At 44.8% G+C, this 13,761-nt stretch overlaps 1 protein-coding gene across 3 annotated transcripts in view; it reads right to left on the reverse strand.

Moving 5' to 3' along the window:
- Nucleotides 1–13,761, reverse strand: part of pde4a (phosphodiesterase 4A, cAMP-specific) — a 48,315-nt gene that overhangs the window by 9,168 nt on the left and 25,386 nt on the right. The window contains exons 1-11 of one of the 3 annotated variants that reach the window (XM_005749918.1): nucleotides 11,757–12,194; nucleotides 8,442–8,627; nucleotides 7,984–8,020; nucleotides 7,700–7,770; nucleotides 6,862–6,911; nucleotides 6,036–6,148; nucleotides 1,099–1,192; nucleotides 852–1,015; nucleotides 494–592; nucleotides 240–404; nucleotides 24–123 (exon numbers count right to left, since the gene is read on the reverse strand). In XM_005749918.1, coding sequence (XP_005749975.1) covers nucleotides 24–123; nucleotides 240–404; nucleotides 494–592; nucleotides 852–1,015; nucleotides 1,099–1,192; nucleotides 6,036–6,148; nucleotides 6,862–6,911; nucleotides 7,700–7,770; nucleotides 7,984–8,020; nucleotides 8,442–8,627; nucleotides 11,757–11,953 — 1,276 coding nt within the window. In that variant the 5' untranslated portion in view covers nucleotides 11,954–12,194. Of the gene's footprint in view, nucleotides 1–23; nucleotides 124–239; nucleotides 405–493; nucleotides 593–851; nucleotides 1,016–1,098; nucleotides 1,193–6,035; nucleotides 6,149–6,861; nucleotides 6,912–7,699; nucleotides 7,771–7,983; nucleotides 8,021–8,441; nucleotides 8,628–9,760; nucleotides 9,802–11,756; nucleotides 12,195–13,761 lie in introns of those variants that run through there. The other 2 variants (XM_005749919.1, XM_005749917.1) reach the window with 2 other exon arrangements.

A 13,761-nucleotide genomic window follows, 5' to 3' on the forward strand; every position in this document is an offset into this window, starting at 1 on the left:
GGCTTCCATACATTTTGACTCACTGGTGTTTATGAGGAATTGGTTTGACACTCCTGGATGGTCCACATCATGGATGGCGGCAGCAAATAATGCAGCTAGTATCTCTAGATCAGTGAATACAGCCTGTAAGAGAGAAACAAAGAGGGGAACACATAGTTTGCAGTTTGGCTCTTAACTATTGTTTCGTTTTAGAAGCTGTGTGGACTTCTTGTCATTGGCAGTTAAATAGAGATACTTACATCTAAAGCTGGTGTGGACAGCAGTACATGAGTAGACTGAGTGACATCAGCAGCGTGGAGGCTGTTATGGTAGGCCACATTGGCATGGTAGTGGTCCTCCAGGGTCATCACATAGGTGACAAACGTATCCACAGGGATCCGAAAGGTCTTCAGTAGATCTCTTTCCTGCAACAGGCGGAGTCCACAAGAGTCATAATCACAGTCATTCTACATTCTATTAATTGCTGCACATTCCATTAAGACCGGCCTCTCACCTGGAAGATGGCATACATTATGCAGCTGAGGGGTCGATTATTAGAGAACTCTGCCACACGAAAGATATTAAGGCCCCACTTGTTCAAGTCGTTCAGCTCCTGAGAGCAAAGAGAAACACACATGTCACCAAACTGTCAGTGCTGCCAGTTCTTTAGAAGTTCACAGTAGAAAAGTTTATTTTAACACAATCTACTACGGTCCAGTGTAGACATAATGTGATGATTGCTGTCAGTGTTTTGGAGTGAAATTCTCTTTACATGTTTTCACAGAAGACTACAGAATGCAAACAGGAATTTAGTATTAGAATTAGATAAATAAATACAATGTGCTGAGAAAGTAGGTTTCACTTCCGTTTACCCTGGCTAATGCATCCTCGTGTTCAGTCTTCACTCCGAAGCGAGGCAGGGCGGAGTTGGAAAGGCTGGAGCTGTGCGTGAGCTTCTTCACACCACTGATGTGACACATGGGCTTCTCCCTCTCCCTTATGGTGGGGGACGGGATCTCCACCTCGTTCTGCTTATCTGCAACGAGCAGAAGTCAGAGATCAGCTGCGGGTGAAGCTGCTATAAAAGTTGGCAACAAGTAGGCGGCAGGTTTTCTTTACCTAGAAAGGTAGTGGAGATGTATTCTGACACTTGGTTCCCTGAGCGACTCATCTCTGACAAATGGGACAGCTCCCTGTTCAACATCCTTTTAAACTGAGGGGAGGACAGACATTGACAGAAGTGAGTGACTTGAACAGTAGTTAGGACATAGAAGCATAAGACATGTGTTACTGACATATCCAACTATATACTAACACTGTAATTTAGATTCCATTTGCACTGATATATAACAACAAAACATTCCTGTGATTCAAATATGAAAAAATAAATTATCACCCTCATTTTGCGAGGGAATCAATTATGAATCATGCCTCCTCCTTTTCTCAGATGAGAACAGACTGTTCAATACCCCGACTCAGTGTGCTTGTACTCTGATTTCCAGAGATGTGCTGCAGTAATGTGGCATGTTTCTTTTATGTATTCTTTCCCATACAACTACAGTGTCAGCTGTGAACTACAGACACAAATATGATTAAATGAGTACATTATCCATGCAGACAGACTGAACACTGTTCCTGAATCTTCTCGCTGCGTTTATGTAACGTTTTATTGTCATAGCTCCACACGATGATTTGGGAGACTTAACAGTTCCCTGTCAGACAAGTTATGTGAAAGCACAATGCAAATCGGACAGACCCCTCAGTCTGTGTCCCACTGACTGATCTTTCACACATAACAATCTCCATGGCAACCCGAGCAGTTGCCATGGCAACTGCCTCCTCACAGTCAGTCCTTCAGCTTGATGTGAGAGCGGTGGCTTCTTGGGTGACAATCTGAGGGAGTAGGCAGGTGTCTCTGACCTTTACCAAGGTCAACCCTCTCCTCCTCTGCCTCTGCTCCTCGCTACAGCTCTCTGTTACTTAAAACTGCTCCTCCCTCCCCCTAGAGGTAAACAGCATTCTCCATTACCTCCCTTGAGCTCCCAAATCCTTCTCTGTCACAAGCTCCTCTTTGCTTTCCTTCCGTTTTATTTTGTGCAACACCCCCCCATCTCTCACTCTTATCCCCATAGTTATCTCCCATTTTCCCATCATTTCCTGGCCTGTCACCTCTTACATAATAAGCCAGGCAAATAGCTAATTGTAACAATAAATTGTAGGAGCAATCAGGCAGAATCAGCCATCAGCAGCCAGGAAGGCCAGTGAAGCCCAGTGGCACACTTAGGCAAGCAGGCTCAGCCCAAACCTCCTCCTCCTCTCTCCCGCTCTTTGGTTCTTTCCTTCCCTAATGCTGTAACGCTGAGTCATAGCTGCCAACCAACACTTCTACAGTGCCAGTCCGAGTGCCAGGACAAACAACACTCTTCCTCTGATACAGACTAATGAAGCAAACATGCAAACACTGTTCAGACATGACTGTGGGCTCACACACCTGCATATGTAAGGTATATATCAGGCATATATCTTGTCTAACCGTCATGAATAAAACACGTGGAAGTGCTCCAAAGTATAACCTGTACTTAGTGATACAGAGATATCAAGTAAATCCTATAATCCTTATTCTTTTTCTTTTTTATTAAGTGTCGAGATATCCCATCACATACAAGTCTACAAATTTCATTTATTAATAAAAACCTGTGAAAATGTATAAATTTACATAGAGTCAGAGGGTTAAATAACCAAAAGGGGGATTAAGCATCTACACAGAACCAAGACAATAAGCTTCTCCTTCACTGACAGCATGCTTGCCTTCTTTTAGTCTGTATTGAGGCCAGCTTCGGGGTAGCAGGAGAGAGCCAGAGAGAGGGATGTGGGACGCAGGTGTGAAGGATAGAAATGGCCATTATGTGACACTGCATCGTACCTGCAGTAAAAACTGCTGGACTACTTCATAAAGTCCCAAGGCTATTTCTCAGATTATAAGCAGCTCGGTGTACTCTCACAGGACACGGATGTAGACAGGTTATAGGGGGATGAAGAATGAGACTGATATTATTGTCTTTTTGTTTACAGTTCTGCTGCCGTGTAGAAACACTGGGCAGAGTTAATAAATTCTGTTCCCTTATCACTGTTCCTGCTGAGTAGTTTCATGTAAATTATCTACAGGAATATACTGGCCAGCATTCTGACTTACTGTTTGAAATAAAGTCCCTGCCAGACCCAGAAAGTCTTCCAGCACCACATGGAGTCCACATAAAACAAATCTAATGTAGCACCTTTTAAGATTTTCCCTTATAAGCTCAATATATTCACAAGATGACGCAACAACTGGTGAATTTTTAAAAAAGACACATAATGAGGGCTAGCTAACAGATGAGTTGTTAATGCATGCATAACACTTGTAGAGTTCACAGCATCCATCCAAGATGGCCACCGCCAGGCCTTGTTTGTTTTCGGCAAGTTCCCCGAGCCCTACCTGGTCCCACCAACCGATGAGCCAGGGCTTGGAGCAGGTCTCACAGAAGAGGTCCACTAAGGGTGTCCTGCGCTCTGCTGCTGTCCCACCCCCCTCCAGAACTCCTCCAGCAGCTGCATCGAGGTCCAGCTCTGCCCCTGCCCTCCCCTGCAAGGGACTGTAGCTGGAGGAGCGGGGCAGCCTGTAGCCCCCTGGTACAGGCGAGGGGCAGGGGGACGGCGCTGGGTCAATGGCCTCCACCACACCCATGTTGAGGGTGACTGGGGGTTTTGGTCGATGGCACCGGCAGGAGGTTCGGTAGTGGAGTGGGGTAGAGGTGTTGCGAGTCCCCCAGTGGCATGAGGGCGTCGTCAGGGTGTGTGGGGAGAGGCCACAGCCAGTCAAGCCGGGACACTCCAGAGTGACGGCTGCCCCAAGAAGGGGTCAAAGGAACAGGGGAAGGGGGTGAGGGCAGGGGCTGCTGGTGCAGATTGTCCTTGCCTACATGCAATACCCCAAAGCAGGCCACCCAGTCACTCCTGAGTCAGGCTCCAGCCTCAGTGTGGTCCGAAGATGAGGGCAAACCAGGAGCCCCCTGGATCCGGCTGCTGTGGAGACTACATCTCATCCCATTTGCTGAGCAGGCTGACCCAAATATATAGTCAGTGCTGGGTAAAGGTGGATGGGAGCCGAAAGAGTAAAGATGGAGGCAGGGGAGGCGGGAGACAGGGAGCGATGGACCGTCTGAAGGGCAAAGACAGCAGCGAATGGTGGAAATGAGTGGCAATGTAAGAGAAATGTAAAGAAAAAAAAAACAATGTCACGAGAGCTGGGCTGCTTCACAAACACTAATGAAAAAAAAAAAGGTGAGGGCAATGGAGAGATGATGACGGGAGGAGAGAAAGATGACTGAGGTTTCAAATAGTGGATGCAAAGGGAGCCTGGATAGCAGGAGGACCAGGGAAGGGAGAACGGGCAAACAACTGATGACAGCAAGAACAGCAAGAATGGAGAGAAAGAGAGGGGGACAGAATGGGATGCAGGCAGGCCTGTAGCAGACAGTCAGGTTGAAGAATCAAACCAGAGCTGTGGTCTGGAAAAACAGTCTCCCTCTCTGCGTCGGCTGCCCCTCCCCCACAGTACGGATCCAGAGGCCCGGCCCAATCCTACCGGTGCATCAGCCCGTCTGTGCCGTCTCACACCGATCCCAGTAACACACAGTCAGAGTAGAGGCAGTCCGGCTGCCTCCTGATACCTCCGCAGCACAGTCCTCTGCTCCCAGTCAATCCGTGCAGCAGCTGGCCAAAATGCCAGAGGTCTAATCCCGCTGCTTTAGGCTGCCGCTTCTCCTCAAATGCTCTGCCTCTTGCGCCATTTCCCTGGATGCTGTAGACAGCTCTCGCAAGCTAATCAGGCAGTGTGGCTGCAGGCGCGTGCATGTGTGTGAGTGTCTGCGCTCGCCTCTATTCAGATGCTGACAGCGCATGTGCAACAAGACAGCATGTACGTCTGTCGGAAATATGTGTGTGAGTGAGGGTGTGAGTGTGAGTGAGAGACTGTGTGGGAATATTCATGTGTGCACCTCCATGTTGGCAGCGTGGAGGATGTCTTATTTGCACCTTCTAAGACGCCGCGACATATTCACAGAGACTACGTTTTCACCAGGAGTCTTCCTCTCTCTCTCTGTACATTGTATGTGCACTGACACATAAACTATGTCCCTTCATTCATCACTGTGTTCTTTTTTCCCTCGCTCTTTTCATCACAAGCCTGATCACAAGCACAAAGAACGCTGCTAATTATTAACACAGAGGTGAAGCATGGGAAGAATTTCTGGAATAAAATCAACAAGGCACAGGATGCTGTCTCTTTAAGACAGAGCACTATTAAAGGAGCATTGCCTGTGCTTCATTGGTTGTTGCCTAAGCCACATGGCTTGTGGTCAGAGTGGGAAGCCAATGACAAAAAAGGGAAGGGCAGACCCTGCTGCTGTTCGGTAGCAACCAAGGTTACAGCAGAGACATCAGCATCAGGACCTATCCACCCCCCCACCCCCTTCCCTTGTCCTTCCCACCCACAAACCGTCACATCCCACCCTTCTCTACCGCTCTCTCTCTCTTCCTGTGCCCGCACAAACAAAAGTGCATGCATCTGTAAGAATCCTGCCCATGTGCACACATATGAATTATAAACATACTAATGCAAAAATGCACCAAAATTCAATACTGCTTACAACCACACCAACCACTAGAGTTGTTTCCCCCCCCAGCTTTTCAGTATACCAACCAAAAAGGAAAGCACTAGCTGAACACAGGACTCCACATCAGTTATTTATGAATACCACAGGACTGCAAATAAACCCAGAATTACTGCAAATGATCACTTTTTTAAGTGGCACATGAATACTCCAGCTGATGAGTCATGTGCTGAGCAATATTGTGTGAATATGTGTGAAGGTCACATGTGACAGGCACTGGAGGAGGCTGGAAAAGCCTTGTGGATCAGTTTATATGTTGCTCATTATCTCAGCAGGGCGCTTACGCCGAGATAGGCGAACAGTGAAGGTGAAGCTGAACATATTTGTGTGCGAACAGGTGCCCACCTTATTGGACGCCATCTCGCTGACTGAGCGGTGGGTCTGAATGGTTTCCAGCTGGTCCAGACACCAGTCCAGCTCCTCCAGAGTTTCCCGAGCCATCTGCTGGTATGTCTCTTCTGGCAGGGGCACACACCACACATAGTCAAAGTATAAATGGGCAGGAAGTGTGAAAAGAGCATGTGTGCATGGAGATCTGGGTCACATTCTAGTGATCGCACTTTCTGTCTTCCACCTTGGCTCAAAGATGACATGCACTGCACAGTACTGAATCATAATTAACCTAAAAAGCTGAGATTAGTGAAAAATAGTCTAGTGAAGCAACATCACTGTGCTGATAATGTCATGTATCATTCTGACATTTTAAATCAGGATTAAGCTTTTTAAAACAAAAAGAGAAAATACCAGTTTTATTAATAAAATAAAAACTGCAAAAATAGTATTTGTTGAACACTTATTTTTCATATCTATTTCACAACCCACGGCAATGGCGGTCTTGCAAGCTCCTGGCTCCACAGTTTTTCAAAGAATCCTATAAAAACTAAAAGTTTCAGTTTAAATGAAGCTATTCTTACATGCACTTTGTACATCTGCATGCAATAAGTGATTAAATTCAACATTTTATTAACCCATATAGCCATAATAGCTTAAGCCTTATAATTAAGATCCACCCAATTTCCTAAAGTCTGCGCAGTGCAGTTGATTAAACATTTCCTCAGTAATAGCCACATAATATTATGTGATGTTCTGCGGTCATTAGGGGAGAGTGGGAGCCTTGGCGTGTCCTTAAAGGAAACTCGCTGGACAGAGTTTTAATTAGCTAACAACATACCAGAGAGTGTAGCTTGGGGAACAGTGGGTTGGCTTGTTACTGGTGACCTCCTGTGGACAAAGACAGCATTACATCAGTCTGAGAACTGCCCTCTGCTGCCCCCTGCTGGGGTTCAACACTCATGCAACATGGCAATATATGGTTTTTAAAAAAGGGCTCAGACAGGAGATATAAGAATTTGTATTGATGTTTTTTCGTCTATATGCCCACAAACACTAGACAAGCGGAGGAGTGAATATTAACATTTCATCTGGTACTGAATAACACGGCAAGGTGCTTGTTTTAATAGTGCACACAAAGTCTCTTGTTTCACTTCAAAAATGAAAGCGTCTAAAAATGACTAAAGACAAAGCCTGAGTTCGGCTTTCTTCTCAAAAGGCTTTTGTGGTTTTTGTAATCGTACAGCAAGGGTACACCGCCGTGTAATTATAGATGCTGATAATTCAGTGCCGCATTGCTTTATATATCATATTGACGTGGAACTCAAAGCCTGCCAGCTCGAGCTCCTTCTGTCTACTGCATTACAAGGGAGAATAATTTTAGTGTTATTGACCGTCTCCATCGTCTGGGCACAGAGTCAGGGACATACACCTGAGGCACTGAGCTCTCTGCACTCAGTCTTCAGCTAAAGCTTGCTGGAAATATGCCAAATAATGCACATCACATATTCCTTGAGCATTGTCTGGTCATCATAAACTGGTTAATCATGATGACTAAAGTGTTTCCCCATGGGATCAAGGAAACCGAGACATTTGCGTACACACACTGCAAACGAAGCAGGCAGTCGTGACAAGTTAAGTGGGGGGGGGGAAGGGGTGTTTGACAGCATGATACTGACTTGTTAGTGGGTGTTGTGACATTGGCGAGGATGGTGAAGTTGCTTCTTACAGTTCGTAGGCTGGCCAACACCTGGGGGATGGATGGACAGCGTGGGAGGGAAAGGAGGAGGAGGGAGGAGGAAAGAGGAAGGGAGGAAGCAAGGAGGTGTGGGGGGGGGGGGGGGGGGGGGAGGGGGGGGGGGGGGGGGGGGGGGGAGGACAAGTTCACTGCACTAATTAGCTGCCTTTTTGAGCCATTTACAGCAATTAAACATGTCAGATGAGGTGCACAGGGAATACGTACCTGAGCGAAAGGAGTGACGATCATGTCTTCTGTATGCCTGCAGGACCAAAGGTGAAAACAAAAAGCAGAGAATGAGAAGAATATGAGTGGTTGTGGCTGCTGCGGTGCTCTGTGTTTGTGTTTATATGAGAGGCTGTATCTGTGAGCTGGATGTTTACAAAGACCTGTGTGGATCTAAACAGGAAAAAAAAATCCCTGAAACACATGAAAGGTTTGAGGTTTTTTAAGCTTACTGAAAAACAGACCAGGAAACAGAGCACAACAGTCAATATTATGAGGATTCATCATGATTTCATTAACATAATGGATGCATAATTACAATCCCATTCCCAATGCTGTGTTGATTGGGATAATGTGTAGTTACTGTGATGTGCGTGAGTGGACACTGTGGGTTTAAAAAAAACATGTTTCCATCCTGTCCTCAACATGATGGATCCAAACGATGGCTCCGTGCTTACCCCTCACTGTTGATGGAGGAGTTGCGTGACATGGTTTTGGGGGACGTGTCGTAGTCTGAGTCTGAGCGGTACAGGAAGGATTCCCTGCGCTGGCTCTGGGGAAAAGAGGGGTGGAGCACCAACCCAGGACTCGCCTGCGAATCCATGGGACTGCGGCCTGGCGAGGGACCATTTTCTGAATCAAAGCTGCAGAGTGAGAGAGAAAAGAGAGAGTACAAGGGTTTTAGATGAGTTCCATTTTTGCAGGTTTCTGTTGCCGCCTTTCTTATTTCACAGTGTGGATAAACATTATCGAGATAACCCTGAATGCCCAGACACGAGTGATGATGCAGCTCAGCCTCTTGCAGTGTTTCTCTCCTGTTTTTTGGAGTGAAAGTTGAAGAAAGCGATGTGACACTTTGCGGCATGAATGCATGCAGCTGTAACTCTGTGGTTCAGCTGGATTGGCAGGCTGCCACAGGGTTTCTCCAAGAATTACACTTTACTGACATGTCACTTCTCAGAGAGCATTGTGTTTAAGTGAGGAAAACGAGCCACATCAACCGCACATTCTCTCTGGGCCAAAGCTTTCTCTCTATCTGGAGGCATGACTGATTGAGAATGTTGATTTTGCTACAGATCTGACGTTAAAACAAACTACTGGTCGATTAAGGACACTCAAACTGAAGTCCCCCTGTGGCCTTTAGACATGTAGCAATGCTGGGAAGAAGTTTTTCTGTGACTTTTTCTGCCCCCCTTTTCTTGATTGTTGTGCAACACACATAAGGATGCACATGAGAAAATGCGGGTGAGGCAATACTCTATCCTAACAATGGAATGATCTATATCCACTGATCTGATAATATGTTGCAATAAGTAGAAATGTGCCAACAAAGGCAGGAAAGAAGAAGAAGAAGAAGAGTGAAAGCCAGGAAAAAAATCCTAAATACTTTTTAAATGGGTTTGGAAAAAAAAAATAGACACATGTGCCGCAACTTCACCTATGGTTTTGTGAAGCCCAATTTTGATGCCTCTGTGTTAGCTTTTTGCCGCTATGTTGGAATTTTTACAACCTGAAGTGCCCATACTCTATGTGGACAAAAGGGGTGGATTGCTAACTTTTTAGCTAATGCTAACAAGCGCCACTCTGACACTGCACCGGTGCACAGCTCAGACACTGCTGCTAATTAGAGCTAACACATAAAATATTGGATTTTGCTGACTAAAAGCACGAGCACAGATATCTTGGATGGTCTGTTGCTCAGTCAAACGCAGAGCAAGCCATAATGTATGACAGATAATTCCATTAAAAACGCTCCGAAAGGTACCAAAACACAAACCTGTTGAAGAGGGCTGGTTCGAATTAGCAGAGGAAAAGTGTGCTCGGCTGCCAGATACCTCCTGCTGTGTTTCCATCAGCTTGTCAAGTTTAGTGATTAATATATATGAAAAAATCCTCCCCAGCATTCAAATAAAACGCGTCAGATGTGATGTACATAGCACTAATAATAATTGTCCTCAAGCTTTTAAGACACAGCATATCAATACAAATATAGACTCAAACAGTACACCAAATAGCAAAAACAATGGCAACTGCAAACTTGTAAGAGCAAGAGCTAAGAATTACAGGAGACCCATTTCATCAAAAAAAAAAAAAGTTATTTTGTTTAAGCCATAGTTTTATCTTGTGCATTAAAATTTTCAAAGCACTCAATGTCTTTATTTCCAGAATATTCCAAATTTGAGGACCTTTAACTGTGAAAGACGACTGACCAAATGTTGTTTTACATTTCTATGCTGCTGAATTTTAAATCATACATTAACTAAATCGGGGGCGAGACCAATTACGCTTTCAAAAGTCAACCTTTAAAAGGAAAATATTATTAATAAAATTCTCTCTCAAGCTCAGCATATATTGCTTTCCTGAATTTTACAATGATGCTATTGCATTAGGCCTCTATGGTTGAGATCTTTAAAGCCTGTTTGTGTATTGACATTATAAGTTTTATTTATAGGTTGGTACTTGCTACAGAGAGCAAACCCATTTCATGCCAGGCAGTAAAGATGTTTGACATTTCAATATGGGACTCTGTGGGATTTTCTCGCTCTAGGAGGCAGCTTCGAGGCGCCCATTGGATAAACTACAGCTTTCGCCATCTTTTGCCAAAGTACCAAATAAATTGATGATAACTTTGTTATTGCCTTTTACAGCTCTGCAAATCAACAATTAATTCCCTTCTCCTCAAAATTCAGAGCGTAACCCAGATGAGCTTAACCCAAGGGGGCACAACAACATACTGCTCAGATTACACTCCCCTCTTTTTCCCCCAAACCACCTTCAGTCACAAACCTTTAGTCTCCAGCAAACGTCAGCAAAATTCCTCTGGCATTTTTTTTTTCTTTTTGAGATGAAAGCAAGATTAGATCTTGCAACACAGAACCAAAGTCAGTATTGATTCAACAGGGTTTCAGAGTTTGGCATTATGTAACAAGAAAAAGATGGACAGGCAGCAGTGCAGACAGACACCAATTTATCTGACAGCATGTGCGAAAGGTATACTGCTGGATTTATTATGTTTGTTACACACCTAAACAGCAACAGGATTCCTCATATATATTTACCTGCGTTTAAATGTTGGGATGACAAGGACAGATATGTAGGCGCATTGCACTACAGCAACAGCAGCAGCAGACGCAGCATCTATTTTTGATATAGGATCACTTTTATCTCCTCAGCACCTCTCCACGTCTCCTAAACTTCCCAAACTTTTGTTGTCAACACAGTTGTGAACGCCCTTCAGTTCAATTTCTAAAATTAAGCATGAAGTGTGATATTTTTGGAATTTACTTATAAATTGGCCAATTAGGAGGCACTCCTTGCCCCAGAAGGCTTTGAGGATATGGCAGCAGATCAAATTATCATTAAACATGTTTCCTCAGTAATGAAGAAGACATAAGAAATGTCTGCCATGGGGACTCTCTGCAAGCTGCATGTGCTAATCCCTGTTTTTTTTTTTTTCCTGCAGACTTTCAGAGTAATTATGAGACTTCAGCATTCTGAATTCAGCACTTCTCCAAATCTAATCCATCTGACTAATGGTTTAACAGTGTGTGCATGGAATAATTTGCTCTGAAATCCACTTTAGTGAGCTGCATTACAGTCATACTGGACAAACGTTGAAATGGTCACGCTGCACCTGAACTAAGGCATAACTATTACACATAACTTCTGCATATTTTTCTCTTTTTCTTTCTTTCTTTTTATTTATAATGAACAAAGATTGCTTAGTCACGACCAGGACATTAAAAGATCAGTGTCTTGGTGCACAACTGTACCTGTAAACACAGTGAGATGAGCGTCTGCGCTCCTGAATACTGCGGTTTAGTTTCAAGCGCCGAAACAGAGCAGAGCCTCCTCCGTGTCCCCGAGACTGATCCCCTGGCGACACGGGTGAGGTGAGCGGGGGCACCGGAGGTGGACCCTCACTACTCTCCCACAATGTCAGCTGTCGTGTCAGCTTCTTCTGACTCATTGCTGGCCCTGCTGGAGCTGACAGGCGAAGGAAAACTCCCCCAGCCTCCACTTACAACTGGCTGTCTTGCTCTCTGTGGCCGTCTCCCTCCCACGCAGTCCCCCTCATCCACTTTTCAGTGAGTACTCAGGCAGAAAAAAACAAAGCACCTGACGTATGTGCTGCAAACTGTCCTCAATCCAGAGCGAGGTCTAATAACAAGGCCTGATCCTCCCTTTAGTCCTGCTCTTGCACACGTCTCACACTGGAGGAGTCAAATTTCATCAACATGCGTATCCTGTGATGTGATCCTCATGCCCTGGATACCTTAAATCCAGTTCCCCCTTCTTGCATCCTCAGTTTGTTCCCTGGATTAATTTGGGTCTTTTTGATCCTTGCTTGAGCGGGTTTGTGTGTTCCTCACCCCTGACAGCCTCACAGAGAGCTCTTCTGATGTTTCACCACATCAACTCTGATTCCCATACAGGCTGACCCAAACCGGACCTCCGTCCCCTCCTGGTCTCCACGTTGCTGTTGCTCTCACGTTCACAACTCTTAAGACATCCCTGCCGCTAATGCACCAACTGCTAATTTCCTAATTAGCCAGCCTTTTGCCCTCTCGTCTAAGTTTTTCTCCCCCCTCCCACCTCCCTGATGAAAGCATGTGCTCTCACTATCCTTATCTCTCTGCTCACACTTCCTCTGCAGCAACAGGAAGGCTGATCAGTACGAGTAACAGACCACAGGCGAGAGAATAGAGAAACACGCAGAGCCTGTGTAATGAGGATTTGAAGAGGAGATACAAACAACCCAAAAAAGAGAGGAGGAGAAAAGAGAGAGAGGGGGGGGGAGAAAAAGTCAGGGGAAAATGGGTTGACTCATACCCCTGTGTAAATGTTTACACGATCTACTAAAAGAGCGTGCAAGGTTTGCGCCCAAAACATTTTGTATTTTGACATCAACAACCTTCACCAGCAGCACTTTCTGTGGCCTTTAGATGGGAACAGACACGGTTCTAGCATAATATTCTCTATGAGCAACAATTAGACCATGAAATAGCTTTCAGACAAGGTGCATAGGTCAACCACATCTAATTCAGTGATGGCATTGTAGATAGTAATAGTAGACAGCCCCAAGCTGAATTTTTGTGTGTGAAGAGTGCTGCTCTTTTTTTGTGGTTGTTGGGGTTTTTTTTTAACACGCCACTAAAAACGATGAAACAAGTCTCTGTAGTGTTTATTAAAACTAAGTTGGAGCCACTGAAGCACTGCAGGTGTCAGGTTAGCTGTCAGCACTGTTCCTGAGGTGTTATTTGTTACTTTCATACCACGAGGCATTGATTAATAGCATTGTGACTAACTGATTAACCCTGAAATTACCAAAATGGCATTTGGCAACAACACTGCTGGAAATTTAGCAATTTCCTTTGAATAGAGAAAGAGTGTGTGCAATTTATTTAGATACTGTACCAAAATGTCTTGGTAATAACCACAGTGTTTATTGTTTTACACTGACCAGCGCTGTGTAATACTCCATGATGGCATAGTTACTGAAGTTACAAAAATCAAACTGTGTAAATAACTTGTAGCCGTGTGAAAAAAGTGCACCCCAGGAATAACATGAAGTAATCATTTTCTGTATGACTTTATGAGTCACTCACGTCGTTGTGGAAGAATTTTTTTGCAACTCATCTTTCGCAATGTTGGGCCATATCATTGAGGTTTGTGCGCATTAGGTGGTGCAGAGCTCTCTTAAGGTCTCTCCACAGCTTTCTTAGCATGGTTAATGTCTGGACGTTGACTTGACTATTTCATCACCTTAACTTTTTT

Source organism: Pundamilia nyererei, unplaced genomic scaffold (assembly GCF_000239375.1).
Source record: "Pundamilia nyererei isolate P.nyererei 1_Seehausen unplaced genomic scaffold, PunNye1.0 scaffold00258, whole genome shotgun sequence".
NCBI lineage: Eukaryota > Metazoa > Chordata > Actinopteri > Cichliformes > Cichlidae > Pundamilia > Pundamilia nyererei.